The sequence below is a fragment of the Eublepharis macularius genome, chromosome 14, assembly GCF_028583425.1.
Source record: "Eublepharis macularius isolate TG4126 chromosome 14, MPM_Emac_v1.0, whole genome shotgun sequence".
Classification (NCBI taxonomy): Eukaryota; Metazoa; Chordata; class Lepidosauria; order Squamata; family Eublepharidae; genus Eublepharis; species Eublepharis macularius.
The window spans coordinates 40,462,028-40,489,493 of NC_072803.1; the positions used below are offsets into that span (position 1 = coordinate 40,462,028).

Consider the following 27,466-nt stretch of genomic DNA (forward strand, 5'->3'; position numbering starts at 1 on the left):
GCTCTCAGTAGTCCATTTTCACATAAGGAACTCTTGTGATAATTTAATCAGCTGTAAAGTGAAAGAAACTGGAAACAAGTTCCTCTTTCAAGCCATTTTTATAATGGATGCTTCTGTTTGACAGGCAGTATTAATTGGTTGTGGGGTTTTTTTTTGCATCAGTGCCTTCTTAGCTTCACTTGAAAAGATTCTCTCAGTCGTCACCCTGCTACTCATGTTCAAACTGAGTTTTTGCTGCAGAGCAAATTGCTGGTATTAGCAGCCCCCCCACCCCAACCAGACCTTTGATCACCCCTGCTTGGCCAATGGCAATTGCCAGTCCAGTATTTATGGTTTTGGTTGGGAGGGGGATGGGAGAGTCTAGAAGAGCACAGATGAGTTAAATCCTACCAAAGAAGACTCTTAATCTCTCCACCCCCCTTTCTGTGGTCATCCGATAACTAAAGACCAAGATTATGCAACTCGTGACTCCAAAGTCTGTTTAGTAGCTGCTCTTAACCACAGTACTTAGGGGTTGGGGGTGGGGAGGGCTCTCCAGTGTTTCTTCAGGAGCTGGCTAAAGGGTGCAAGCTTCCTTAGCATGGAAGTTTGTTTCATAGATTCACTACTGCAGTCCCAGGCTTCCTTTATTAAGGCTTCCAGTTAAAACAATCTGCTTTCTTCACTTCTGTTTCTTATTGACCACAATTCCTTTCTAGCATTAGAAGAAGGCTTCTTCCTCCTCCCCCCTTTTCCCTCTTAAGTTCAGTTTGATACATGGCATATACTTAATAACCCACATTCCATATCAAGCGTTTGCCATGATAGGAAGTCTGTTTCACAAGCTCTTCGCTTTTTGTTTGCCCACTGTCTTGTTGTGAGTGGAAGCTCTTTCCACTCATCTAGCCATAGAAAAAGTATTACATCTTACTTGTCATCTTGTTCTACATAATGTGCGTTGTTTAATTGCATTGAAAGCACTCTTTGGAAATTAGATTTTGCATGTGCCTGTTTTCCGAGCCTGCAGTTTCAGGGCCTTGGCAGTGTGAGATCATTTGGTGGACTTCTCATGTTACCTTAAGTACCATCTAGAAAAGGGAACCAAGAATATTAAACTGTGGGGGTGGTTTGCCACTTGAGTAGTCTGGCTTTAGAAATCAGTAGTTAACAATGTTGATTGCCTTTGCCGGCTATGGCTTTTCTTCAGCAGGGAAGAGCTAATGATTCCATTAACTGAAGGCTTTGGATGTCACTGGATAACTGATGAGTCAGTCCATCCCATCTGGTATGACTTGAGGTTCAGGACTAGTCGTAGGTTCCAGATAATGAGAGCCCAGCTTAGCTTTTGAGGATACTAGCCTTGGTCATCTTCAGCTATGAAAATTACCATATGCGTACAAGAATCTGTGATGTTGGTTCAGCCTGATTAAGTCTTGGCAGAGATGGGACAGTCTTAAGATACCAACCAAGTGGTAAATGAAAGGTGTTGTGCTTGGGAATGGGAGTGGCACTTGGTATTTATTTTTAATCCAGAAATTGTCTTATTTGAGGAAAGGACTTGAATGTCAATCACTGTTAGGTAAAAGTAGTCCCCTGTGCAAGCACCAAGTCATTACTGACCCATGGGGGGACGTTGCATCATGACGTTTTCTTGGCAGACTTTTTACGAGGTGGTTTGCCATTGCCTTCCCCAGTCATCTACACTTTACCCCCAGGAAACTGTCGACTTATTTTACCGACCTCAGAAGGATGGAAGGCTGAGTCAGTCACTGTTACCTCAACCTTATTATCATTTTTAAACACTGCTAATTGAAATTCTTTCTCTTCTCCTTTACCAGGTTCTAGTAATGCTTTGCAAAGGGTAAAATACAAAGATAACTAGCGTGAGCAAACTCTATCTTGTGCATTTGAGTAGTGAAAAGTGAACGTGTGGGTCATAGCTCAGTAGTAGAATGCCTGCTTTGCCCAAAGAAGGTCCCCGATTAGATCCTTGGTGTCTTTGGTTATAAGCACAGCCTGTGTTAGGAAAAAAAATACCTGACATCCTGAGGAGCCACTACCAGTTAGAGAGCTGAGCCAGATGGACCAGTGGTTTCAGAATCAGACAGCTTCATGTGTTTCAATTTCTTTACTTTTAGCAATAGTCCTTTTTTCCTCTGCCGAGTTAGAGGCTCTTAATATGATCCTTGCTTGTGCCTCTCTTCCAAAGTTAATGGTGCTTTCTGGCTGCCTTCTGCAAGGTCACATTGATGGTAGTGGACACACAGGCACCACAGTCCCTGACCCATTGGAACCCTACACACAGAAAGGAAAGACATTTAGCTGTATCTGCCCTGTTGTTTTCTGAGCCAGAGGTGAGCTCTTTTCCAAGCTGCTGCCATCCAAGTCCTTACTTGGCCTGTTCCTTTCTCAGTAAAGCTGTTGGTTGGGGTATGTACTGAAACTTCCCTAAATATTTCCTTTTGCCTTTCTTGAGCATCTCCTGGCTGCATGACAAGTGGCACCTTTCTTCCTATTTCTAACAGCTGTTTCCTCTTGCAGATGACCGAGTTGATCAGAGAACTTGCCTTATCTGTGGAGATCGCGCAACAGGGCTGCACTACGGCATCATCTCCTGTGAGGGCTGCAAAGGCTTCTTCAAGCGGAGTATTTGTAACAAGAGGGTCTACAGATGCAGCAGAGACAAAAATTGTGTGATGTCCCGCAAGCAGCGCAACAGGTGCCAGTATTGCCGGCTGCTCAAGTGCCTCCAGATGGGAATGAACCGGAAAGGTATGTTCGTATGGAATAGTAGGAGCCCTCCTCCCCATGTGTATGTAGGAGACAATGATTGTGGAGGCTGAAGCAGTCCTTTACCTGGGTCGCACATGAATAGGTCTTAAGTAAACAATTTAAATCAGATGTTCTAGCTTTCAGATTCATACCTTTGCTGATCAAACTTATTGCAACAAATAAAACAATAGTCCAAAATCTCTGGTCGAAGAGACCTCATGCTTTTTGTGCCATATGTATTTAGGGGAGCAGTTGAGAAATTAAGGATATGTGTCTTGCTCTCTTCTCTTTCCTCCTCCCTGTCCCCAGTGTAAGGATGCTTTGATGACAAAGTGCTCAGAGTTTTCCAGAACCCTGCAGTAATAATTGTGTAGTCTTTGACCCTCATGCTAATGGGCTTTGCACCTGTGCAGAGCTTTGGTTTGGAACCTTTTGGCGCTAGCTTTTAGATGCAAAAATCCTCTGCCCTCAGAGGCACATTATCAAGGGGTGAGGCATCATGTCTTCCCAACCATTTACTTTTTGCTGCTGCAGCAGTTGGGGGTCATCTTCTCTGCAGGCTAGTTTCTTCTTTTACAAATACAATATTCATCTTTCTTCTCTCTTCCAGTTTTTCCTCAGCTTCTCTATGCATCCTCCAGTTCTGTCTTCTGTGATGCTTCAGCATCTACGGTGCAGAAGACTTATAGTTAAAGTGTCATCTGTTGGCAGGGGTGGGATTAGGGAGTTTCCTAACAACTATGATTGGTGTCTCCTGTGTCTGGAGGAGCAATATATAGTTGAGACTTGTACCCATTGCCTCAGGTCTGCTCAGTGGGTGAGGCACAAGTGATCCACCAGACTCCTAGCTGTTCTTTGGCAGAGGTGGCAGCTGGTGGCAGCAAGAGGGAGCTCTCCCTCTTCTCCCTGGCAGAGGTTCTTTCTCACTACATTTCCCATGGACCCTTGCAGGAAACTGACATGTGTCCTCCATGCATCAGGCATCTCGTCTGTTTTGACTCTCAGTGTCTAGGTTTGTTGATGCTGATGTTGATGCTGATTCTGAGATGCCAGTGGCATTGCCAGTGCTTCCAGCCCTATTGAAGTTGGTGAAGCAGTTGTGGGAAAAGTCATCTGCACCAAGATATATCAGAAAAGGAACTTCTTTGTTGCCACTCTTCCCAAATTCTAACATGATGGAAGCCTCCCAGTGTTGTATGCCTTCTGATGTCAAAGGCAGAAAACTAAGAGGGCACGGGCAAGGGATTCTACTCTTCCACTGCCTTGTCTTTGAAGGTGGCCAGCTACCATGTCTGCATGCCTAAGTATCAGTACTTTCTCTGGAATGAGACTTTGTTGGTCCATGGATCCCATCTTCAAGATAAAATCAAGCAGATGGCTATGATTGTCAAAGACAAAAGCTTATAAATAATTACCTCCTACCATGTAGCATGTTGTAGCTGTATCTGTTGCCTTAAGATACCATGCTTGGCTCAAGTCACCCTCATTAACCCATGAGGTTAAAGTGAGAATATTGAGTTTGCATTTTGGAGGAAGAAGACTTGTTCAGCTCCAGAACTGGTAGGGCACTGGATAGAGTGCAAAAGCTGAAATTCATTGCTTTCTCCATGGGCCTTACTGTTACCATGTACGAGACTCCAAAGCTGTGGTTAGGCTCTTCCTATTAGACCAGGCCATCTGATTCCTATTTGGATTGGTTGTCATACAAGCCTTTCATCATGAACATCTGCCTCTTCCTCCAAAGCTGTTTGCCTCCCAACACTCACAGACATCGGAAGGCCCCAAGTGGAGTTTTTGACTATTCCCCTCCATTATCCTTACTGGCAGTCCCGTTGCTTCATCAACATCTTACAATATGGGAAAGTATATCCAAGGACAATTGAGTTCTCACCATCAACATTTTGGGGTATGGAATAGTTTGCTTTGTTTCTTCCATCCAGAGTATTCAAATGCATTCTCTCCCCCAGCCCCACTCACTTTCTCGAGATGGACTCCCTTCTCCAGAAGGAGGAGGTGATAGAAGTGGCATCACCCTTCCAAAATGATTCTAGCGTTCTACTAAATATACTTTATTGTCTTCAAGGAAGATGTAGGTCTTTGCTCCTTCCATGATCTCTGAAGGTCAACAAATACATCAGACCCAATAAGGTGACCCTAGCATCTATGATTGCTAGCTTGGTTTTATTAACCTCAGATATGGCTACTTCCACATCTCAATACAGCCACAGCATCTCAAGTTCCTCCAACTTGCTGGGAGAGTTGGCCACTATCAGTAGAGGGTGTTGTCATTAGGCCTGTACATCACCATGGTTGTAACAAGTCATCAGAGGATAATGTCTGCATAGATGATTAGCTCCTCATGGCCCCATGTCACCTCTTCCTCCTCCACCATGTGCAAATGGTTCTTGCCTCCTGTCTACCCTTGACCTGCATGTCAATGGGGAGAAATCCCATCTGTACCATTAAGGACTCTGTAATTTCCCAGGGCATACTTTTCTCAGGGAGAGCTTTTCTCCCTTCAGACAGGGCTCATTATCACCTTGCATTGGCTTTTTTACAGCATCCATTACAGTCTTCCAGACAAATCCAGCAGCTGATCAACTTTATGATAGCTTCCATTACTATGCTGTTTTTCAACAGGATAGGAATGAGTCCTTTTCAATAACAACTGATGCAGGATTTGCAGGAGAAAGTTCTGCACCTTCTGTCAACAATAGTCAAGTCTCCAGTGGTGGACATCTCGCTGCCTACTCCTAGGAGGTTCTCCATCACCTCAGATGTTCTCATAACAGATACTTCAGTGTGGGGCGCACACTATGGCAATCACACTATTAGGCCATTGCAAGAGAGGCAGCTCCACATCAAGAACTCCTGGCTGTCTGCAGATCACTGTGCCTTTTCCCTTCTTGCTGCTGTTTCAGTTTCACATTACTTCATCCAGGAATGTTCACTTTTCACCCAGCCTCTTATGAAGCAGCTGTTCAAGGGCCTCATCAGGCTCCATCCTCCAGTGACAGCGCCAACACCTTTGTGTGAGACTTTCTGTTGGTCCTTGCCCAACTCATGGTAAACCATTCAGGCTTAATGGCAGGTATCTAATGTGATCTGAGGTTCCTTACCTACAAAATGGCTTTTTTGGTTTCAGTCTGCTCATCAAGGAGGGCCAGTGGAGCAGGTTATCAGCCCAGTGCTTTTAAATCTGATCCTTAGATGCACATCCATAGCTTGAAGTGCCTTTGCCAATTTGAGTTGGTATGCTAACTGTGCCCTTTCCTGAAAAGACAGGACCTGGCTGTAATAGCTCATATGCTAGTGAGGCTGACTTTGAAGACCTTTTGGAAACTCCATTTGAGCCAAAACAGCATGGAAAGGCTATCAACAAGAGCATGTTGCAGTAGTCACCCCATCCCTGTAGCAAAAGTTCTGCAATTTGTTTCCGGACATGATTCCAAAGAGCTGGTTTTATTCTTTAAACCTCTATGTAATCTGACCCTCAGCTATCTGAAGGACACCGCTAGTGATTTCTTGGTGCCACATCAAAAATTGGCGATCTCATAAGGTTTTACATTAGTCTTTCCTTTCCCCTAGAAAGAGGTAATTGTTTTGTCCTGCAATGATACTGGCTTCCCTAAACCTTAAAATTCATGAGACCCTAAGATTGTTGTTGGATCAGGCCAGTGATCCATATATGCCAGCAACCTGTTTTATGCAGTGACCAACAGCTATGATTAGAGGCCAAGGTCTTTTCTGATGTTGCCTCATCCAACTGGTATTCAGCTGTTTACTGCCTCTGAATATGAAGGTTCCCTTTAGTCACCATGGCTATTAATCCCTTTTTAAAATCATCAGTGTTTGTGGTGGCCAACACTGTGCCTGCTGGCAGAGAATTTCACAATTTAATCAGATGTTAGCACTTGAGTAATACTGCTGCCATTTTTTTTAGATGTTGGTGGCTGTATTTAAATTTTTGTAAGCCACTTTTAACTTTGGTGAAAGTGGGATAAAAACATTATGGTATATTTCTTGACTGCAAAAGGAGCAGGTGTAGATGCAGCAGCAGTGAGCAACATATGAACTCAGGTGGAGTGTGGAGATCATTCCCACACCCCTTGCTGCTGCTATTGGGGGGAGGCAGTGTTTTCATAAACTTATATGGAAACAGACAATTTCTAGTCCTGTTTATTACTTCTTCCTGCACACTGAGAATATGAGAGACTGCTCTTCTTCTCATGTTCCTCTCATATAAGGCTAGATTGATAGCAACAGGGAGCAGGACTTTTTCTGTAGTGGCCCCTGCACAGTGGATCACAAAATATAAAATCATGTAATCAGAAAGCATAAGGCATTCAGTAAGCAACATAATAGGACTAGGATTACAAAAGTTAGAAGAACATTGCATAAAGGAAAAGGTATCAGATACGATATTGATTTGGAATTTTGGTGTCCTGCTTTTCTGTCCTTAAATTGACATACAGAGTGATTCACAAAACAAAACAAACACATAAAATGTTAGTTTTGTAAGCCAAAAAAATTCAATACTCTAAAATTAGCAGCAGAATAAAATAAGCTAAAACCTTAAAATAATAAAAAGAGCTATCAGAAGTGAGATCATCAGTAGACAGTAAGATCCCCAAATTGCTATCATTTCATTGTTATCCTACATTAGCAGCCCTGCAGGCTCTGAGGAGCTACAGTTCAAGATATAAATCTTAAACAAATAGTCCCAGCTCAAGGCTTGGGGGCAGGGACCTGCTTTAAAATAGCCAATTAAATTAAATGGATGTGATTTCAGTTCCAAGGGCTGCTTTCACTGCTTTGTGTTGTCATCTCAGGTTCCTTTGCAGACAAAATCTTTTTGATTTTGCTACTACAGACTAACACGGCTAACTCCTCTGGATCTTTGCAGACAAAAGCCCTCTAAGACAATAAACTATGAGGATGACAAAACAAATGGCCTTATTGGAAATGCTACTGGTTTCCATTAAAAAAGAGTGACCTCTTCTGGGCACTGTTGAAAAGTGCAAACTGGAAACTCGGTGGAAGCAGTGCTGTGTTTTATCTGTCTCCTTTCTTCTTGTAAAAAAACCTTTGGATATCTCATTAACTCCCAGAACAAGAGTCCTGCAGCACCTTAAAGATGAACAACTTGGTTGTGGCTTAAATGTTTTCTATGAAAGATGGTAAACTTGGATGTCATTGTAGAAGGCAGAAACTCTTAGCCCTGCAGAAAGTGATGACAATCTACATTTGAATACTCCAGATGACTTTTTTTTAAAAGCCCATTTCCATGCTGGGTTCATGTTGACCTGTCTTTGGAGGATGTCCCTCTTCTAATTGACACTCCTGGCTTTTAAAACCTTGGGAAGTCATTGCATCTTGACCTGGTCAGGTAAATGAACAGGCTTAGTCATGAATAAATTTCCATAACCTTACAAATTTCCCAATGGTATAGACAAACGTATCCACATGGGTCTCATAGGGATGCTTATTACCCTTACCATGCACAGCCAGGCTTTGGGACAGGCTTGGACCCAAAGGGCTGCCTTATTACAGCATTGGCTCAGTGGTCCCCACAGTCCAGGATTTGACTGACCATGTTGCCTCCATGTGGACTAGAGTGAAGCACTCCCCATTCTGCCACCTACCCTCTTGACGGGAGATGACAGGGGGTGGGTCTATCGTTTTCTGATTTAAAGTTCTCTTCTGTCTCAGCAACTTGTCCTCTATGGATGAAGTAGTTTAAAGGGTTGAAGAGTTTATTAGCTACCATCAAACTTCAAAGTAAAATGTAGGGCATCTTCACAGCATACTCAGTGAGACTGTAAGGGAATTGGGGAGACAATTTCTGACAGCCTATCTGGGTTTGATTTGTTGAGAGCGATTAGAGGGGAATCTAATTAACATCTCTCCTTGGAGAAGGTAAATACAGTGGCTGTGCTGCAGTTTGCCCTCAAGACTTGGTGTCTCATCTGGCATTCTGACAAATAATGGCTAAATTGGGGACACAGTTCTGGGTAAGAGTTGCAGGTAAAGGATGGCTTGTCTGCAAAGAGTGAGCATGTAGAGTCCGTGTGTTTGGAGACTAACGCTGCTCCTTAGTGATTTGGCTTCAGAAGTGTAGCTGTAATATCAAACTGTCAGGAGTTCCAAGCATTCCAGAAGATGAGCTCCTTCTGTGTTGATTCAGAATAAGTTTATTCTCCTTCAGAGGCTTCTGCATGAGATCCAACTGCTGTGAAGTGTTAATGGAGATGGGTTCTAGCTTGCTTTCAGCCATTCAGCTGAAGGAAGATGAGCTGTGTATTTTCAAGCACCGCCTACAAAGCACACCCTTTCAGCTTGTGGGCATCAAAAGGGCCTTGGGTATGCTGGAATAAAATGTCCTTTTGGAAGGGCTTTTCAAATAATTTGACATGATAACTGCTCTTGGAATGAAAACTTAAACAGCTAGCGAAATAACATCTCCAGCCCCCTCTTTCTATGCTCCCCCAGAAGTGGCTTTCTGCTCTGCATTGGTTTTCAAGTAGCAGGCACTGCTAAAAGATCAGAAAGCGGCAAAGAGTTTTTTTACCCAAACATGCTGCTCTTTATTGATAGCAACCATAGTAACTGACATTTTTCATGCATAAAAAGAACCTTGCAATTTTCAATATGTTTGCTAAGCCAATTGTTGTTTGCTGTGGCTTCCCCAAGTCCCACCTGGTGAGTCTGTGGCTGAGCTGGCACTTGTGTCCCAGTAGCAGCAACACTTTAGTCCAACCAGTAGATGGAGCCCAATTGCACCCAGCTGTGGCCCAGGAATAAGGCCAGAGGCAAATTAGAAGAGCTCTGAACAGCTGCGCACAAATGCACCTGCTGTGACTTTTTTCAGGCGGAAGGTTGAGCTTGGTTTCTTCCTGCTTTCACAATTCAATCAGCAGGCAAGTTACTTGAATACTGATTTGGTCAGGGATTTTGTCCCTCCCTCATGCTTTGAGTGATATGACTGCCTTAAAAAAAAGCTTAAATCACATATATATATTACACTATCTACACTTTTTAAAAGTGTCTTTGTGGTGTAGAACTGCTCTGAGTAAAGTGAGGGGGAGAATCTGTGTTTTCACAGGCTTCAGCCAGTCAGCACTGTGCAAACTGGGTTTTGTTGCAAACTAGCAGAACCAATTTGTCCAGAACTTCATCCTAGAGAAATTTTTTTTCCCTTTAAACAGATCAGAGTGTTTTCCTTTTCATGTGCTAGACCTCCTGAAGTATAGAACTTGCTTCTAAACCTCTGCAGTCAAGATGTCTCTTGATGTGCCTTCCTTTTACAAATGTCCTGCTGGTGCCATATCCCAAAACTGTGCTTCTCACAGAAGTTCAGATGGCATGAGTCATCAGTGTGATCCCAAAAAGGTGGTAGTTTCAGTACTGCCTGCAAAGAATTCTCAGGAGTGGGAAAGAGAAGAATGGTGTACAGCCATGATCCTAGCTTTCGTTGGGTCAAATATCCAATGGGGTGAGGGCTGTCAGCCCTAGTCACATTCTTTTGGGAACTTTCCAATTGCTTGTTTTGGATGGAGAGGGAGAGCATATTCTTCCATTTCCCTGACTGCCTTGTTTCAGCTCCTGACCAGTTGTTCTTGCGCTTCTTTCCCTTTTTTCAGCAATCCGAGAAGATGGCATGCCAGGAGGCAGGAACAAGAGCATTGGGCCTGTCCAGGTGAGCTATCTGTTGGGGTGTCTGAACCTAGCCTTCTTCTGCTGCCCTTTTGTCTCTTTTCTATACCCAGGCTCTAGGCCTCCTAACAAGTCTGCAGTTGAGCATTTAAGTGTTTTGGTCCTATTGCTGCCACTGGAATTTCAAAACACCTTTGGATTGTTACTGTTATGTTCAAGGAGGGGGAAACCTTTTCTGTTCTGCAGCTTCCTGCCCTTTAATAATGCCCCCATTGCTAACTGTGTTGGGCAGAGACATGATTTGTGACAGGGAGAAGCAGTGTGCCTGTTGTGCATGGGTTTATCTTTCTGTACTTTCCTCCAGCAGTTGTGACCTCTGTTGGTGTATCTTGGCAGGAGGGAAAGCCATTCAGTGCTCATTTTCCTGAGTTTTCCTTAAATAGGACAGGAGTGGTGGGGGTGGTTTATCAACCCCACGCCTTTGAGGATGCAAGGTAGTGTTTCAGGCCAGCTTCTGGGCATATGGAGCCTTCCTAACCCTGTCACGAATTTCTTTCAACTGGCTCTGCGAATCAGCTGATAGTCTCTCCAGACCAGGAGCAATCCTTCTCTCCTTCATCAACCTACGAAAGCCCTTCAGTCCCTGCCAGGCTCTCCGTAAATCTTTCCGTGATCACAGCACAATTTCTTAAGTTGTTGCACACGGGAAACCCAGTAAATGTCTTGCTGATTGATGAGCTGGCTTGTTGGGAGATGTCTTGTAAAATGCTGGGTAATTCAGCGCAATAGCTTCTGCCACACAAGTGAGAAATGATTGCCACTTTCCAGATGGCCACCAGAAGGACTGCTTTAGAAGGTGGAGAGTGCTTTTATATTTGACTTTTAATGTTGCAGCAAAATGTTCTTATGGAATGAAGGTTTCTCAGGCCAGGAACAGCAACTCTTAAGTTCAGGTCCTTTCCCTTGCAAGGAATGCTTTAGTTTTCTTTCTTCCAAAGATGTAGACTTTAACTTTCTATTAACAGGAATTCCTGAGGGATTAGTCAACTATTTACTGGGGGGGGGGGTACACTGAGAAGCAGTCCTTCCTTTTCATGACACACAAGAATCAGCTGAAGTAAGTCACAAGTTGAAACCTGACCCAAAGCAAAGCTCATGGACAAGATTTGCTGAGTGGACTTTGTGTTTCAGTACTGATAACTTTAGGATAGTAAACACAGCACAGGGGGAGGAAGGGGGAGATACCAGGGTCGTTGCAGTCCTCATGAAAATAATTATATAACTGCCTGTAGCATGGGAGACTGTTGAGTGCTCTTGAGACTCTTCTGAGTACGGCAAAAAATAATGTCATATGTGCAACCAGTTGCTCCTGGCATGGAACCATATGAACTCCTTTGTAGGTAGCTGTCTGCATTCATCTTTCTAATTGCTATCACTGCTGTAATGTGGCTTGGAATTTTGTGTTTCCTGGTTTACTTCCAGAGGTAGTCGATGCATGCTCGGTGATGGCAGACCAGCTCTTTTCTCCTACCAAAGAAAAGGGACACATGATATAAACAAGATGATGTGGTGGAGGAGGACAGGAGAGCTTTAGTCCTTCTGATTTTTGCAAGGCCAGTGATTTGAATGAGCAGCCAGTGGAAGTCCTGTGATCAGCTGTAATTCTCTGCTGTGGTTCATTTCAATCCACCTTTAGCCCTATGGAAGCCAAGGCTAAGCATGTCAAACAAACAGAGGAGGGAGATTTTATGTCTATTTTGCTGTCCCTGGCCCAGAAGTCTGTGTATTTCCAAAAGCATCTTTGGAAGCATGAAGTAGGGAAGTCACTTGTTTCTTATTTCAAATTTGTTTTCCGCCCTCTCCGCAAGCGGGCTCAGGGTGGATACCAACACCACATCTAAACTACATCTGATGTTTGTGCCCAGACAACAGCAATAAGTGCTGGGCAATCCTGCTCTGTATCCTGAAAGCTCCTCCGCCACCCGTTGCACCACGTGGGAGTTGGTCGTAGGCTATTCTGTAGGGAGGAAAAGCTCCAAGCAGACTCTGAGTGAAATGAAACCATGCACTCTGCTTCTAGGGCTGCTTTGGAATGTTTAGGGGGGATAGCACTGTCTGTATCATGCAATGCTTGATCAAGCTTGGCTTTGGAAGGCAGAGCAGCATTCACTGCAATCTGTTTCTTTTCTCTTTGAAAGATATCTGAGGAAGAGATTGAGCGCATCATGTCTGGGCAAGAATTTGAAGGGGAAGCCAATATTTCTTGGAGCAACAACGGGGACAGTGACAACAGCTCTCCTGGCAATGGGGTGTCCGAGAGCAACCAGCCATCCCCTGTCTCAACTCCATCTTCAAGGTGGGACTTGGGAGAGGGGCAAAATATTAATGATTTGGTTGGGTAGGGCAATTTTTACTTGCATCTGCATAATATTTCTACAAGGTCTCTTCTTCTGCTGATTTGTACCATGCCATTCCATACGTAGTCAACCTGCATAAAATGCTCAGCATGGAAGTGTGTGTTTGAAATTCCTAAGAACTGTGGGCTCATGGACTTCACAAGGCTTTTACTTGAAGTGGAGTCAGCTGGTCAAATGTCTTCCCCTTCAGTATCTCAAAGGTGCCTTGTATTTTCCAGTAGGTCTGTGGAGCTGAATGGATTCACTGCACTCAGGGATCAGTATATTGGGACGCCAGTGTCTGCACACTATCAGTACCTTCCGCACCTTCTGAGCTGCCCTGCTCACACCGCTTTGCTGCCCCCACAGCCTCGAAGCCTTGATCCTCAGTCCCATAGCCTCCTCATCAGCCAGCTGGTGTCAGCAGAAGATCTGGAGCCTTTGGGCACCCCAATGCTAATTGAAGATGGGTGAGTGTCACCCCCTTGCTTACAGGACTTGTCTTGTTTGCATGAGCCTTCTGCAGTGCTTGGAGGATCCCTGGCTTGCAGCAAGTAAATGGCACCCTATGGAACTTGAGGCTTTGTATAGATAGGCTGGGTGGCTTTTTGGTCCTTTGTTCATCATGGGCAAATGTTGGAGGCCCTTTAGTTTCTGGATTTAAATAGAAGCCACATAGTAGCTGGTCTGTGTTTTTTTTTTAAATTGCTGAGACTTCTTGGCACAAGCATGTATTGCCATGTTGGGGCCAGGGACCAAAAACAAAGCAGGGAAGAAGGAAACTACTTCTTTCCATTGTTGGGAAGCCAAACCTGGTCAGTTGCCTAAGGCCAGCTCTGCAGTTCTCCCATCTCCCATGGTCAGGAATAGAGCCGGACAGTCAGATGGGTGGATTCCAGTTGTCACCACTGGGGGGTGCTGCCATCAATTTAAGCCCATTGGTTTTCATTGAGCCTCAGCTGCCTGTTTTGCTTTTCTACTACAGCTTCTCTTTCTCTCTCCATTTGCTGTTCCTGCAGGTACAAGGTAACTCAGGCTGAGCTTTTTGCGCTGCTCTGTCGGCTGGCAGATGAGCTGCTGTTTCGACAGATAGCCTGGATCAAGAAGCTGCCCTTCTTCTGTGAACTTTCCATCAAGGACTACACTTGCCTCTTGAGCTCCACGTGGCAAGAGCTGATCCTGCTTTCCTCCCTCACGGTTTACAGCAAGCAGATATTTGGGGACCTAGCGGACGTGACTTCCAAGTACTCTCCCTCGGATGACGAGCTGCACAGGTGAGGGGAGAGGCAGCTGCAGCCTTCTGTGGGGTAATTCTGCCACTGACTCCCCAACTGGGCTTGAATTAGACCCCCTGTGTACTGCCCAGGGATCCCCAAATGATGCCATAGCAAGACCCCTAAATGCAGGAAATAAAGCTTGTTCCCACCAAGTGTCATTGCAGTAGAACTGAAATTGCTTGAAGTTGGTCACAGAAACCCCGTTCTGTGGGAGCTGGGAGATGCCTCCAAGACATCCTCCCTCCTGGAAGTTTCCATGTCTGGGAAACCATAGAAAGAAGGACCTTCCTTGTGCTTTACTTTGTAATTTTTCAGACACATACTGAAGTACGCAGAGTGCTTTGAATACATTTATCTCAATAACATAACCAACTATCTTGTAAAGTAAACTAGGATGATTAAACACATATTATAGATTAGGAGAATGGAGATGCTCAGGCTGAAAGGGGGAGGGTAGCTTGCATTAGACCACCCATTGAGACAAAGCTGCTACTCTCACTTATGGATCATGCTGTTCACCTGTGTACTTCCCCAGTGCAAGAGCACTTACTTGAGCTCCTTAGAAGGAATTTGGGAATCTTTAGCTTCTTCTTTGAGCGCAGAATGCTTGCATTTCTTTGGCTCTGCTTTTCATCCCATTGGACATCAGAAAGAACCTTCTTGAAGCCGTTTTGCCTCTTAATTTTGGATGGAGGAGATAAAAATTACCTCACTGCAAATGCTGATTTCCACAGTAGATGTCTCCCAGTACTGAATTTTGGGCCTTGTAAGCAACGGGGCACTTGTCGCTTCCCAGTATTTGGAATGAAGACCTATATTGTAAAAAAAAAAAGGGGGGGTCCACTTAGCCCTTAGCTGAGTTCCTGATACCATTTTCTGTGGCATAAATTTTGAATGGTCTTGCCTGACATCATAGTTAGCTGATGCCCTCTGTGACCCTGCTTGCAATTAATCATTTGACAGGGGGCGTGGGTATTTCTAACGGCCACACTATCTTGTTTGGATAGCTACTTCTGGTGGGAGTCCCCCACCACCATCACCTGGCATTTGATTCTCTTGATGTGCCACCTCTGTTCACCTGCTAGATTCTTTGAAAATTCACTTTTGTTTGGGGCACCTAATTTCTTCCTCCCTCCCCACAAGGATGAGTAAAAAAAAAAGGTACCTGGGGCTAAAATCAAGTTACAGGAGGGATGAGGCATTCTAGCGGTTTTTCATGTGAACAGGCTGAGTGCACACATTTTTGTTTGTTAGGTCTACTGATGTGATGCAGGAGGATTATTCTCACACACACAGAGCTCTCTGTCCTTTCTCCTTTTCCTGGTCTTTTTCTGAATCCTTGACCTGCAACACTTTCAGCTGCCTTGAAACTCCTACCCCTCACTAAATCAAATCCTGTCTGTCTATCCTTCCCCCCCCCTTGTGTCTCTTTAACATGGCACCAAATTTATAGCATCTTTTTCATCTAATCCACTTCTTATCAGGAGTTTCATTATTTAATTCCAGATAGTTGCACCAGTCACAGCCTGGCTCTAACAAGCAGTGCCACCGTCAGAGGTGACTGAGCACAAAGAAATGCAACCAACTTGGGCCTGTTTCATACATCAATTTTTTCAACATGGGGCATCTGTACAGCAAGAAGGGAACTGGCCTAGCTTTTTGGAAGCATTGAGCTGCCTGTAATGCACAGTTAAAGCTCCACACAGAACCAAAGAGTTTGGTGCTCATTAGCTTCTTCAGTAGTTCAGTCTTGCACTTGCAAGGTCTATACGTTCATGGCAATCATAAGGAACCTTGGGTCACTCTGTTGAGATTAGCCATCAAGACAGTGTTCATTGCACTGCAGATGACTTTCTCAAGAGCTGACCTGGAGTTCAGGCAGCAGTTTTGCTTTCTCTTCTCAGAAGCTGAATCCCACCAAGTATTTTTGGTGTGTGGTAGAAGAAGAGTCCAAAATGCTTATAAATAGGGATGCTGGTGAAACACACTGGTTGATTCCCCTCATGTGCCGTCTTTGAGGAATATTGCCTGGTTTGAAGCTGCAGAATATAGAGAGGCTACTGAGTAGGTCACCGAGATTTTGGAGGTTGTGAATTTAAGAGGAAGGTAGTATGGGATTAAATTCAATATTGTCTTGAATTAACCAGCTAGATGATCTGTCTGGACCTGCACGGTTGATCTTGTAAGATCCACAGGTTTGCAAAGTTGTTCTGAAGATAACTTTTGCTTCTCCAAATCTGATGGGAAGCTCCTGGGTAGCATAGTCATTGCTTGGTACATCACATGGTCCTTTCTTTCCATGTACAGTGTTGAGCAGTCTCCCCATTTGGCTTCTTCGTTGCATGCATGTTCTACAGGACATGGAAAGAGGAGGAAGACAGACAGGTTGCTCACTTCACTGCCTCAAGTGTGGAAAGGATTCTTTATGCCTTTGTATTACACATTCTTCCCTGGGACTGGCTTTGGAGTCTCTTGTACTGGAGTTGATGCTGAAGGAGTCCTTGAGCTTTCTGACACAGGCACGTCTTTCTCTTCTGTTCAGATTCAGTGAAGAGGGGATGGAGGTGATGGAGCGGCTTATCTACCTGTATCGCAAGTTCAACCAGCTAAAAGTCAGCAATGAGGAATATGCATGCATGAAAGCCATTAATTTCCTCAATCAAGGTGAGTACTACAAGGAGCTTTCCTTGCCAGCCCAAGAGCTGTTCTGTTCATATTTGCCTCTGTTGTGCTTGGAGACCTTAAGGAAGGGACATATGATACACTAGCCATGCAGCTCATTCCCTGGTAGCAGAACTGGGACTAGGAGCTAGGGGTGTGTGGGGGCAGAAAGATTTCATTTTTCCAATTTGGAATTTCCAAAGCAGGAAAAAGAATCAGAAATAAGCGATTTCTGAAGTGGCAAACTGCTTCGGAAACCGCTTATTGCCTTGCTTCGGTATGCTCTGTGAAGAATTGGAGCACACCAAAATGTCCCGTCCCACCACTTATTTCACCCAATGGGAGGGGGAAGAGGTTTCTTCCTCCCTCTCCCATTGGGTGAAATAAGCGGAAGCAGGACTTCCCACGCTTCAGGTGGCCCACGGGGGGGGATTTCCCCCCCCCCACAAGCCATCTGAAGCCCAGAAAGAGCCCTTTCCCTGCTGCATAAGTGACAAGGGCCCTTTAAACTCCAGCTGGCCCGCAGGGGGATTCCCCCCCCCCCCGTGGGCCAGCTGAAGACCAGAAAGGGCCCTTTCCCTGCAGCTTGCACATGCTTCCATGAAATCTAAATCAAGAAGGCTATAAAAGACTATTTGAAAGCTGAGGAGAGCACTCAAACCTGTGCTGCATCTATAAGCCAACGGGTTTTGCCAGCATAGTTTCAAACATCCAACCATAAACTAGCTGATCAGCTGGAGCCAGCTGGGGTTTGAAAGTGCCCTGAAGTTTCCTGAAGTGGCCTGAATTGCTTCGGGAAGTTTTGATTCGGCATTTCCCAATCGGAGCCAGCATGCTGTGCCCAATTCGGAAATCTGGAATCTTTACAAATCAGGTCCAATTCGAATATTTATCCCAAATCAGAAACTCGAATCACACACCCCTACTAGGAACTGCCCAGATGAGTTTTGTGCAGGAGGTGCACCCAACAACCAGTTTAGAGCACAGAAGAGAAAGAGGGACATCCCCAGAAAAACATAGCCAGAGGCGTCTGTTGTTGTTTTTTAAGTGCCTCCTCTTTTTAAAAACTTTTCTCTTGCCTGAAAGGTAAGTCCAAGTGATTTTGCAGAGAAAGAACCAGGTCTATGTCCCTGGATTACCTGCAGTGGTCAGATACTTGATGGGGCAGACAAATGTTTCAATAGATGTGCTGAAATAGTTGGGCAGCAGTGGGTGTCCAGTCTCGCATTCTCTAGTCTCTCTGCCATTCTCCTGCCACCTCTGTTCTCATAGGACCAGTGTAGATTGGCTGTTAAGAGATTACTTCATAGCTAGGAGGCCTCTTGCTGTATTTGCTGCACAGATTCTGGGGCTGCAGCCGCCCTGTGCTGTTGGACCATTTCTGCCTTGAGATGGTGATGGGGTTCTCTTAAGTGCTGAGAATGGAGGGGAGTCCTCTGAAAATTCACATTGTTTTCAGCTTAACCAATCAAAAGACAGGATTTTGAGCTCTCTGGTCATGGGCAGTAGAAGTGAAGAAGGGGGAGCTTTGTGCTGACTCACTCATTGTGCCTTTGCTTCCTTGGGCAGTTTCCTGGCAAGCAGCAAATGTATTTTTCCTGTACTCTTCCTGTTCCTTGTTTTTTGTAGAGTTTTTATTGTAAGTTTTTATTTATCTGCCTTACTTACAAAAGCCAGTATTATGGTTCTCTCTCCTTTGCTCATATCCCTGCAGTTTTAGCTGTATAACAACAAACCTGGCTTACACAACACAAGGTGGCTGCTGCCTAAAGGGGCTCACTTTGTGCCTCTTGTCCCTGTCTGGTCAAGCTAAATTTCAGGACAGCAGATCAGAATCGGTTCTGCTGTTAGCTGGAAAATGGTCCTCTATAACAATGGGTACATGTGTATGCTGAAAATCAGAACAAAGAGGCATGTAAAGCACCACTAATGCTAATATATGATAGTACTGCCATATTTAAAACAAGTAAAGACCTTTCTCAGGTATTGGTAACATCACTCCAGTGTGTTCATAGTTCCTGACCACCACAAACAGGCAGAAGTGCTTTAAGAGATGGCTGAAAATCTTTTAAGCCACGAAGTTCTATGTATTTATATCAATCAATTGAATGCTGATGATGGGGAGAGAGGGTGGGTTGGAAGAAAACCTGACTTGTGGATTTGAAGAACTATATATAGAACTAATACCCTGGGGCAAAGATTTTTGAGAAACCTCCATATTTCAGCATAGCCTCAGATACTGTAAAAGATTCCCACCAAAACTGGCCAGGGTGGGGCGCCTGAGCGCACTTTCTCTGATGTCCCTCAGTGGAAGACAGTCTTGTTCTTCTATCTCCATGCAGAACTTATATAAATTGGCTGCTGCCCAAACAGATCTGATACTGAAATACAGGGAAACTTGTATATCAACCATATTTCAGACAAAAATAAATTCTCCTCTTCCCCTCTGCCTCCCTCACCTAAGCTACATTTATGGCTTGGGGCTGCAGGCCACAACCTGGCAAAGACAGGTACGTCTTGAACTGCTTCTTCCAAAGTCTATCTGTCTCATTTAGCTGGCAGAAGTTTATTCCAGAGGCTTGGTTCCCTTGGAAGTCATCTGTTCGCTTGCTGGCAGAGTTAAGCCTAGGAATTCAGAGCAGTTTTGGAATCCTTTACTTGTTGACACTTGCACTTATGATTGTATCCAGAAAGGATGGAGACCAACTTCCCTACTCAAGTAGCTTCTTCTCCACTCAGATATTAGAGGCCTGACAAACGCATCCCAGCTGGAGCAGCTGAACAAAAGATATTGGTACGTCTGCCAGGATTTTATGGAGTTCAAGTACCCGCATCAGCCGAACCGCTTCCCAGATCTGATGATGTGTCTGCCAGAGATACGCTACATTGCAGGTAAAAGCCTCTCTCTGACTTTCATAACCAGATCTGAAAACCAAAAGAGCACATTGCCTCCCACCACCACCTTTCCACCCACAAGTAGCTGCTCACCATTTTGGGTCTTGCATGTGTGACGGGGTGGGGTGGTATACTCAGTCCCTAACCATACCTGTCTCTTCTATCTCCAGTAAGTGGGGGAGAGTCTTCATCTGCTTTTGGAGATTGCTAACTCTGAGATATTTCCTGGCACAAGTGGACCATCCCTGCAATCTCGGTTAATAGAATAATAAGTGGGCTAATATCAAAAAGGTGGCAATCTGGCCATGGGGTAACTCATTTGGGTTCTTGCCTTTACAGGGAAAATGGTGAACGTCCCACTGGAGCAGCTGCCCCTCCTGTTTAAGGCTGTTCTGCATTCCTGCAAGGCCAGCATGAGCAAAGAGTGAGCTCTCGTTGCACCCCTACCCCACCCTTACTCTGGTGCCTCCGGCAAGGGGGGGAAGGCGGAGCCCACGGCCCAGGCAGTTAGGAATGGCTGTGGCAGGGCAGTGGGTAGCCTTGCCATCGTAGCAAGAATCTTTTTTTTAACCTCGTTTCCTATAATATTTATTTCACGACAGAGTTGAATGTATGATCTTCAACACAGCGTGTTCTCTCGCAGTTTACAGAATGTGAAGATGTTTGTTGCAGTGTTTTAGGGTTAGATCTTTTGTACTGGGGGGAGGGAGGGCTGGGGTCAATGACTAAGACTACCTCAAGAAGAAGGTGCTGTTCAGGGACTGCTCTTTCCATGGGCCACATCCAAAAATGTTCATCCCATCGGGCCTTTGGCTGCTTTTTGTAGCCAAAATCTGTTCTCACCTAGAGAAATGCCAAGCTTAAATGTTGGGCACAGCTGGCCATTTCCAGTTGGTCTCCATTTCTTTTTCTGCAATAGCTAGCCCATGGAACCTCCTTAGATGGACCTTCAAGTATCTTCTCCCCCTCCACATAAACACACGCACACTTCCTCTGTGTTTTGCAGTCCCTACAGATGTTCCATACCTGGCCGCTGTGTTTCCTTATGTTACTGCACATAGGCACGATTGCAAGAAGGAGACATGGCAGCTGGAACTCACATCCCTCAAGCGGTTATAGATTATAAAGTACACTCAACTGCCTTACCATTTGCAGCAGATTGGCTAGGGCTACATCAAGTATGTGCACGGTAATTGCTTGAATTGCAAAAGCCTGTCTCATTTACCACCTCCAGGAGTCCAAAGACCCCGGCCCCTTTTGCAAGCAGACACTTGGCATATCTCTAGGGTTGAGTCAGATGCAGTTTGATGTGGGGATGCAAATGGACAAGGCTTGTTGCTGACTGAGAGCTGGAAAGAGATCTTGCCTTGTGCCTACTAAATGCCTCCTCCATCTTTGGCTTTGGGGCATCTGCCCATGGGATGGAGCCTGACTTGGCCACACCAAGGAAAAGCTCACTTTGTTTATCTTCCCTCTCCATGGTTTTGCTGCTGATGCTGCTGATTACCAGCAAAGTGAAAAACGGGTAACGGCTGCTGCTGGGACCAGATTTGTTGCTTCGTGAATCCTCAAGACTGGAATCACAGTCCCTTGGCTTTTTTCCCCATTGGTCCAAATAGCATATTTCTCAGGAAGGGCCTTCTGTTTTGACACAATATACCTCAAAGGGCAGTGGGAAGATTGGAAATACGTTCTCTGCCTGCCTGCCAGAACATGGTTTTATGTTTGTTTTATTTTTATTTTTGCAAAGAGCTTCCCGCAATACTTCTTTGGCTTGCTTATGTTCATCAGGGATACTAATATTGCACAAATGGAAGCTTGACCCCCTCCCCACTGTTGATGGTTTTTCTCAGCAATTTTAATAAGGGTTGTTTTTTAAACTAACAGATCTGTGGCCACACACTCAGAACCACCACCACCCCTTGGCCATCTTCCCCCTCCATCCAAACATATTTCAAAGGTGGCTTGACTTAGGAGGAGCACCTCGTACTAGTCTGCCTTTAGCAGCTGGAGCTGTTAGCGGGGAGGGGGAGGGGGTTGCTGGCCATTGTCTCAGATCATCCTTTTCAGGGCTAGCAGCAGCCTCCACACCGACAAAGACTGTTTGTCTGGGAGCAGGAAAGCCAAGCCGAATCCACAACGCGAGCCAGAGGCTAATGTAGCAAGCCAGAAGGTAACTTGCTGGACCGTCATTAATGCCTCCTGCAACCAAGTCTGCTAATGACTTGGGAGTTTGAAACAGGGTAAAGTGAATGTAATGCATTGCGGACTCAGGTATTATGTGAAGAAAATAGGACTGTAGCTAGAGGCGTAGAGACCGTAGGTCACTCACTAGATGGATTTGTGAATTTGGTTTGAAGGACACCCTACAAAGGTTGGAATTTTTTGTGTACCGTTCTTCACTTACCAGTCATTTTGCAAAGGGACCATATAATTTTGTGCTTAATGCTTGTGGGGGGAGGGGATGCAGAGGAAGAACTGACATCCATTATCTTTGCCTTTCCCTCCTGGGGCATAGTGGGCCTTTACTTTGAAAAATCCATCTGCCATAACACGGTTCCTGATAGTTTTTTCAACACTGTGGCCTAATTTTTATCCCTTTCTTGAGAGGGGCTAGACCCCCTCCTCCCCCAGTAAAATCAAGGACCGAAGGAGTTCATTCCATAGAGTGAAGCTGCTCCAGCCACCTCTTTGGATCCAGCAAGCCACCTAAGTGGCATATGTGTCTCTCCCCAAACACACCCCTTTCAAAAGCTGAGCAGGGAGACTGGATTCCCCTTTGCCATTCAGTCCAGTCCTTCAAACCAACTTTTTTGTTGTTTATAAACTTGAACTTCTTTTATCTTTATTTTATTTCTAAGGGAAAACAACCAAAAAGAGATGGGAGGGGGAAGATCCAACAATCCTCTCCCTCCTGTAACCGTGGCTGTCACCGTCTGTCCCTTTTGGTTTGATTTTTGGCTCCAATGCAACAAGGTCTGTGGAGACCAAGATGGCGGCGCTTCCTATTTCTCAGGCTTTTTAGTGGCAATCAGCCCTGCCCAGTGAGGCAGGAGGGGAGGGAGGGGGCGGGGCAATTAGCTGAAGGATGAAGCTGTTTTTGCATTGTAGAAGATACGTGAATTCAAGGTGACATCCCATCAGATGACGCCAGTGATGGCTGCCGCGAAGTTTCTCTGAGTTCTTGTGTACCACTTGTGTTGCACACTGAAGCTCAGGGATATGTATTTAAATGCAACTCAGAGAAACCCCGTGGCTGTCACCGCTCCAGGTGGGTTTCTTTCTTTTGCCTGTTTGGGGCCTCCCTACACTCTGGCAACAGAATACAGGGGCTATTTTTGACCGTCAAGGAGGCTGTGTCACCCCAAACAGGCATGAGAAAAAAGCTACTGGCTGGAGTAGAGAGAAGGCCCAAGTGGGCAACCATGGACCTCAACTGAGCCTTTGTGATAGATGGTTTTTCTTTCCTATGTATGCAAATGTCTTGTACTAGTTGTTGATAACATTATTGACTCAATTTCCATAACAAAACTACCTCTTGTGTGACATCCTGTTTATCATCTCAAAGGGATTGTGTGAAAAACAAAACACTTTTTTCTTTTTAAAATGCTGCTGCTTTTTCATATTTGGGTGAAAATGCCATGGGGAAAATATCTGGGTTGGGGGTTCTGATGTTACACCAATTTTTGTTGTTGAATTGCACAGGGGCAGAGCACTGCACTGGGCATTCCAGTCTGTTGAAAGGGTGAGGCTGCTGTGGGCAGTTGGAAGGAGTGGAAGCTGTGGGTGGCAGCTTCTCCCTAGCAGCCTTTGTTTTCCTCATAAGAGATTGGAGGGTCTAGTGCAGTCCTGGCATGCTCCATCCCTCCTTTGCTCCTCAGAGCACTCTCTTCAGCACCAACTGTCATGGTATCTCAGAAGTTAAGTGGGTGTTGCTGTGGTGCAGCTCAACATCCCTGGCCGCTGACAAGTGCAAGCCATGTGGGTGTAAATGAGGCTGTACCCGAACCTTGGCTGAAAAACTCCACTCTCACCCCCACTTGCACACACACTTCTGCATGAAATCACAAGAACGACATGGCCACAAACTCTTCACCCCACTCTTTGCCTCAACCTCTTGGGCCCACTTTTCTGCTGCCTGCCTCATTCTGGAGTTCTTTGTCTTGCAGGAGGAGGAAAGGAGGATAGCAATTCCTTGTCCAAGCTTCTCAAAATGCATTTTTCCCATAATCCCTTGTAATAAATCAGGGAAGCAGGATGTCACTGCAACATAACAAATAGTGAATGTTTAGCTGTTATGTTTTAACATGCTTTTGGAGCAGGAGCTTTGGGCAGGCTGCACAGCAGGGTAGAATCAACCTGAAGTTGGCAGGGTGGACCTGCTGGTGCCTCCTACCACAGGAGCATTCTCTTATATGCTCTGACCAATGAAAGTTGCTCCTGGCCACACTGGAGGTCCTAAACATCTTGCGTCCAGCTGCCTTGGCTTCAATGCTCCACTCTGTGACTTGACTACCTGTGGAAATGTGACCAATAAGTGTTAAACGCATGTTTAGCAAGTGTTAGATATTTGAACTAATAAATGTGAATGGTTCTGGATTGCTGGGCTCTCTCTGTTGTCTTCTCTGCTTGTCCTATTTTCTGTATCACTTGGTTGGACCCCTCCCTATTCTACCTTGCTCCCTGTGATAGCAAGACCACATTAGCATGGGAACAGTGCAACAAGGCATAGTGGACTACAGGCTCAGGGAGTTAGGTATGATGCTTCCCATGCAAACAGCAGCATTTGTCTCCTTGCTCTGTGTGTGGAGAGAATATGCTTGGGGGGGTGGGCGGGCAGGGTACACAATCTGGCACCCTTGGGAGAAAGTGTGCCGCCTTGGACTTCTCAGAGGAGGGCTTGGTGAGTGAGCTGGTTGTGAGATGCTGAGAATCTGCAGCAGACGAAATAGGCAACTGTCCTCTTTGTTTGATGGTGTGAAAGGAGTGAATTCTTTAGCCCCTGAAGGATGTGCCTCTTGCCTTTAATAGCTGTTGCGCTGCAAGAAATAAAACAACAAGCAACCAAACCAAAAAAGAAAAGCAGCCTTGACCAGTGCACTATGGAGGGAAACAAGGAATCAATTAAAGATCTCTTGTGTCAGATGAGAGCGGCAAGCTGGTGAGGAGGGGCTTTGTATATTTAGATTTCTATACATCCTAGAGTGCATACATTAGGCCCATTCAGCTGGAAGCGAGCCATGCAATCACAAAGGCAGAGGAAGCGTGTGTGTGTGTGTGTGTGTGTGTGTGTGCGTGCCTGCCTGCCTGCCTGCCTGCCTGCCTGCCTGCCACAGAACTGATGGCAGCGGTATTGCCCAAGTGAGCAGCTGCTCCTCACCCACCTCAGTTTCCATGGCCTCCCTCCAGGCCTGTCCCTTCAGCTAACCACTTCTGAATCGCCCAAGTTAGTGGATCACAAAAACACATTCAGACCACTCCCTCCCCACCACCACACAGCTGTTTGCATACAGAAATTCCCACTTATTCCAGGTCAAACAGTTAATTTACTCAGACGTTAGATATGTGCCTTTGTTTCGCAAACATTAAAAGCTCCCATCACCTTCCCCTGCCCTGGGATGCTGAGATTTGATTGAAAGGGGCGGCGGGGGGGGGGGTATTACAGCAAGCCTTACTTCAGTGACCCTACACAACCAAAAGTTCTCTGCTCATTTGCAGAAGCTTGGCTGCTTGGAGAGGTATGGTAGCTGGCTGGTCCAGATTCTCATATCTGCAGTAATACAACTCATGTCTCTGTTGGTCACTGAGTTAACTAACTCAGGAGATTCCACATCACTGCTGTCCACATCTTGATGGGTCACTGCATGGCTTTTGGGAGCTTGTGTGGCTTGTGCAACCACACATTTTGACTCAGCCCCTCCAAAACCCAGCCTACCACTTCCTGGAACAATCTACAAGAAATCTTAAGGAGGCTCATGTAGCTGTTTGGGCCAGCTGCAGCATTGGCAGAGGACAGCAGTGGCTTGGTGATTGTGGTAGGTCACATTTGTTTGGGATGGGATAATGGCAAATGTATAGCCATGCTTCCTTAGATTTACTGGATTCCTCTGCTGAGCTTAGTTTCCCAGGTAGAAGTTTAATTGTTCCTCCTTGTAGTAGAGGCAGGAAAAAGCCAGTGGAGAAAATTCTGCTTCCAATGATGCTTTTGGATTTAGGGACCTGTTATCCAATTAAATGGAAATCCACAAAGCCTTCTCTGGTCCACCTAGGTAGGTCTTTCAGAAATGGTTCCCCTGACAACAAGGTCTACATCAGCCATTGCCATGGAGATTCAAGTCCTCCTTTTTCTTGGGTCTCCAGGCAGCATTTGTGGCTGGCCCCCCAAATGTACTATGTAATAATTTAATGCTGCCAAAAGCTCCAAGCCACTTCTTTCAATCAGCTCTTCCCTCTATGGATTCCTGGAGTGGATTCCTGTCTTCTCTGTTAAAATGTTTTTGAGTTTGAAAGATGATTTCAAAGAAAATTCCAGGTCACATGAGAATTTTCAAATAGGTTCCGGATGCTGTGAACTAGAACATTGGTGAGAGCCATTTGTGCCCAGAAACCTCGAGCAAAACTTGTCATTTCCCTGAGCTGCTCTTTGCTTTTTCAGTGTTTGGACAATAGCTAAAATACCCCAGCTTCATTTTCTTTTCATAGAAGTGGTGGCTATTCAACAGAAACAGTGAACCTGTGGCTTTAAAAGTAGGACAGCCCTATTCCTGCCCTGTAAGCCTGGAGGAATTGCGCACCTCATGCATCTGCAGATGAATGTTATCTTCCTAGCCAGATTCTCCATCCTCCCAGTCACTACAAAGTAAAGTCTCTCCAAAAATGTGGGAGGTTTGCTTTTTCCCCTAAGACAAGACTAGTTTACAAACTAAAGTGGATTGTGAGACACCATGTTTGCTTTGACCTGAAAATTTGCAAAGTTTGTCATAACTCAAGCTATTTTTTATAAACCAGCCCTTCCTCTGTTGTATGTGTGTTAGGAGGGGAATTCCAGACCAAACTAGCACATGATGCACCTTTCCCCCTTCCTTCAAAGCCCACTTTGATGCCTTTTGGTCCAACTCTCTTTTCCTGCTGAAACAAAGCTTAAACACCACTGGAATGAAGCGTATTCTTCTGTTCACCATCACTTCCTTCTCCCTTCTAACCCTGTACTGTTAGATTATCTGCCCTGTCCTGTTGATGATGTGCATAGCATTTCACAAAATACAGGACTACATCATGGCTCCAAAGCACTTGGAAGCTAAAACTTAACATGAGGAAAACAACAAAGGGGAAGAGGGAGGTATAGGTGAAGAAAAACTGGTAAGGCTCTGCATTCGTTCCAGTTATAGGTGCTTAAACTATCTGATATATTATCCTTTCCCTTACTCTGAGAAGTTCAGGGTTGTACATGCTGATGCCAAGGTACAAAGTCATCATCCTGGAGTGAGACTCGGATCTTTTGTTTGAAAATGAATTTGCAAGATCATGCCACTGTGCATGCTCCATAGACTTGTCTTTAGCAGCACAGTGGATCTGCTTGTGGCATCAAGGTGGAACCTGGCTTAGTGGTCAGCTGCCACTACTGGGGCTCTTTGCAAGCACAGAGGTTGGACCTGTACACATAGCATCTGCCATTTGCTGTGTTCTGATTAAAACTCTTCCTTGCTTTCATTTGGTTGGAGACAGCGGCTGTCACACACTGAAGGGCTTGGCACAATGGTTTACTGCTGAAGGCCGCCAGTGCGGTGATTCCCAAGTCGGTGAGTGAACAAATCATGCTGTCACCAGTGT

General features: G+C 45.3%; 1 protein-coding gene across 3 annotated transcripts in view; it reads left to right on the top strand.

The window, feature by feature from the left end:
* NR6A1 (nuclear receptor subfamily 6 group A member 1) overlaps window positions 1–24,235 on the top strand; it is a 31,038-nt gene extending 6,803 nt beyond the window's left edge. For 2 of the 3 annotated variants that reach the window (XM_054998143.1, XM_054998142.1), the window contains exons 2-8: window positions 2,521–2,751; window positions 10,395–10,450; window positions 12,606–12,763; window positions 13,043–13,273; window positions 13,823–14,077; window positions 16,623–16,744; window positions 19,481–20,053. In XM_054998143.1, coding sequence (XP_054854118.1) covers window positions 2,521–2,751; window positions 10,395–10,450; window positions 12,606–12,763; window positions 13,043–13,273; window positions 13,823–14,077; window positions 16,623–16,744; window positions 19,481–19,752 — 1,325 coding nt within the window. In that variant the 3' untranslated portion in view covers window positions 19,753–20,053. Of the gene's footprint in view, window positions 1–2,520; window positions 2,752–10,394; window positions 10,451–12,605; window positions 12,764–13,042; window positions 13,274–13,822; window positions 14,078–16,622; window positions 16,745–19,480 lie in introns of all 3 variants that reach the window. The other variant, XM_054998145.1, reaches the window with a different exon arrangement.
* The last annotated feature ends 3,231 nt before the right edge of the window (window positions 24,236–27,466 follow it).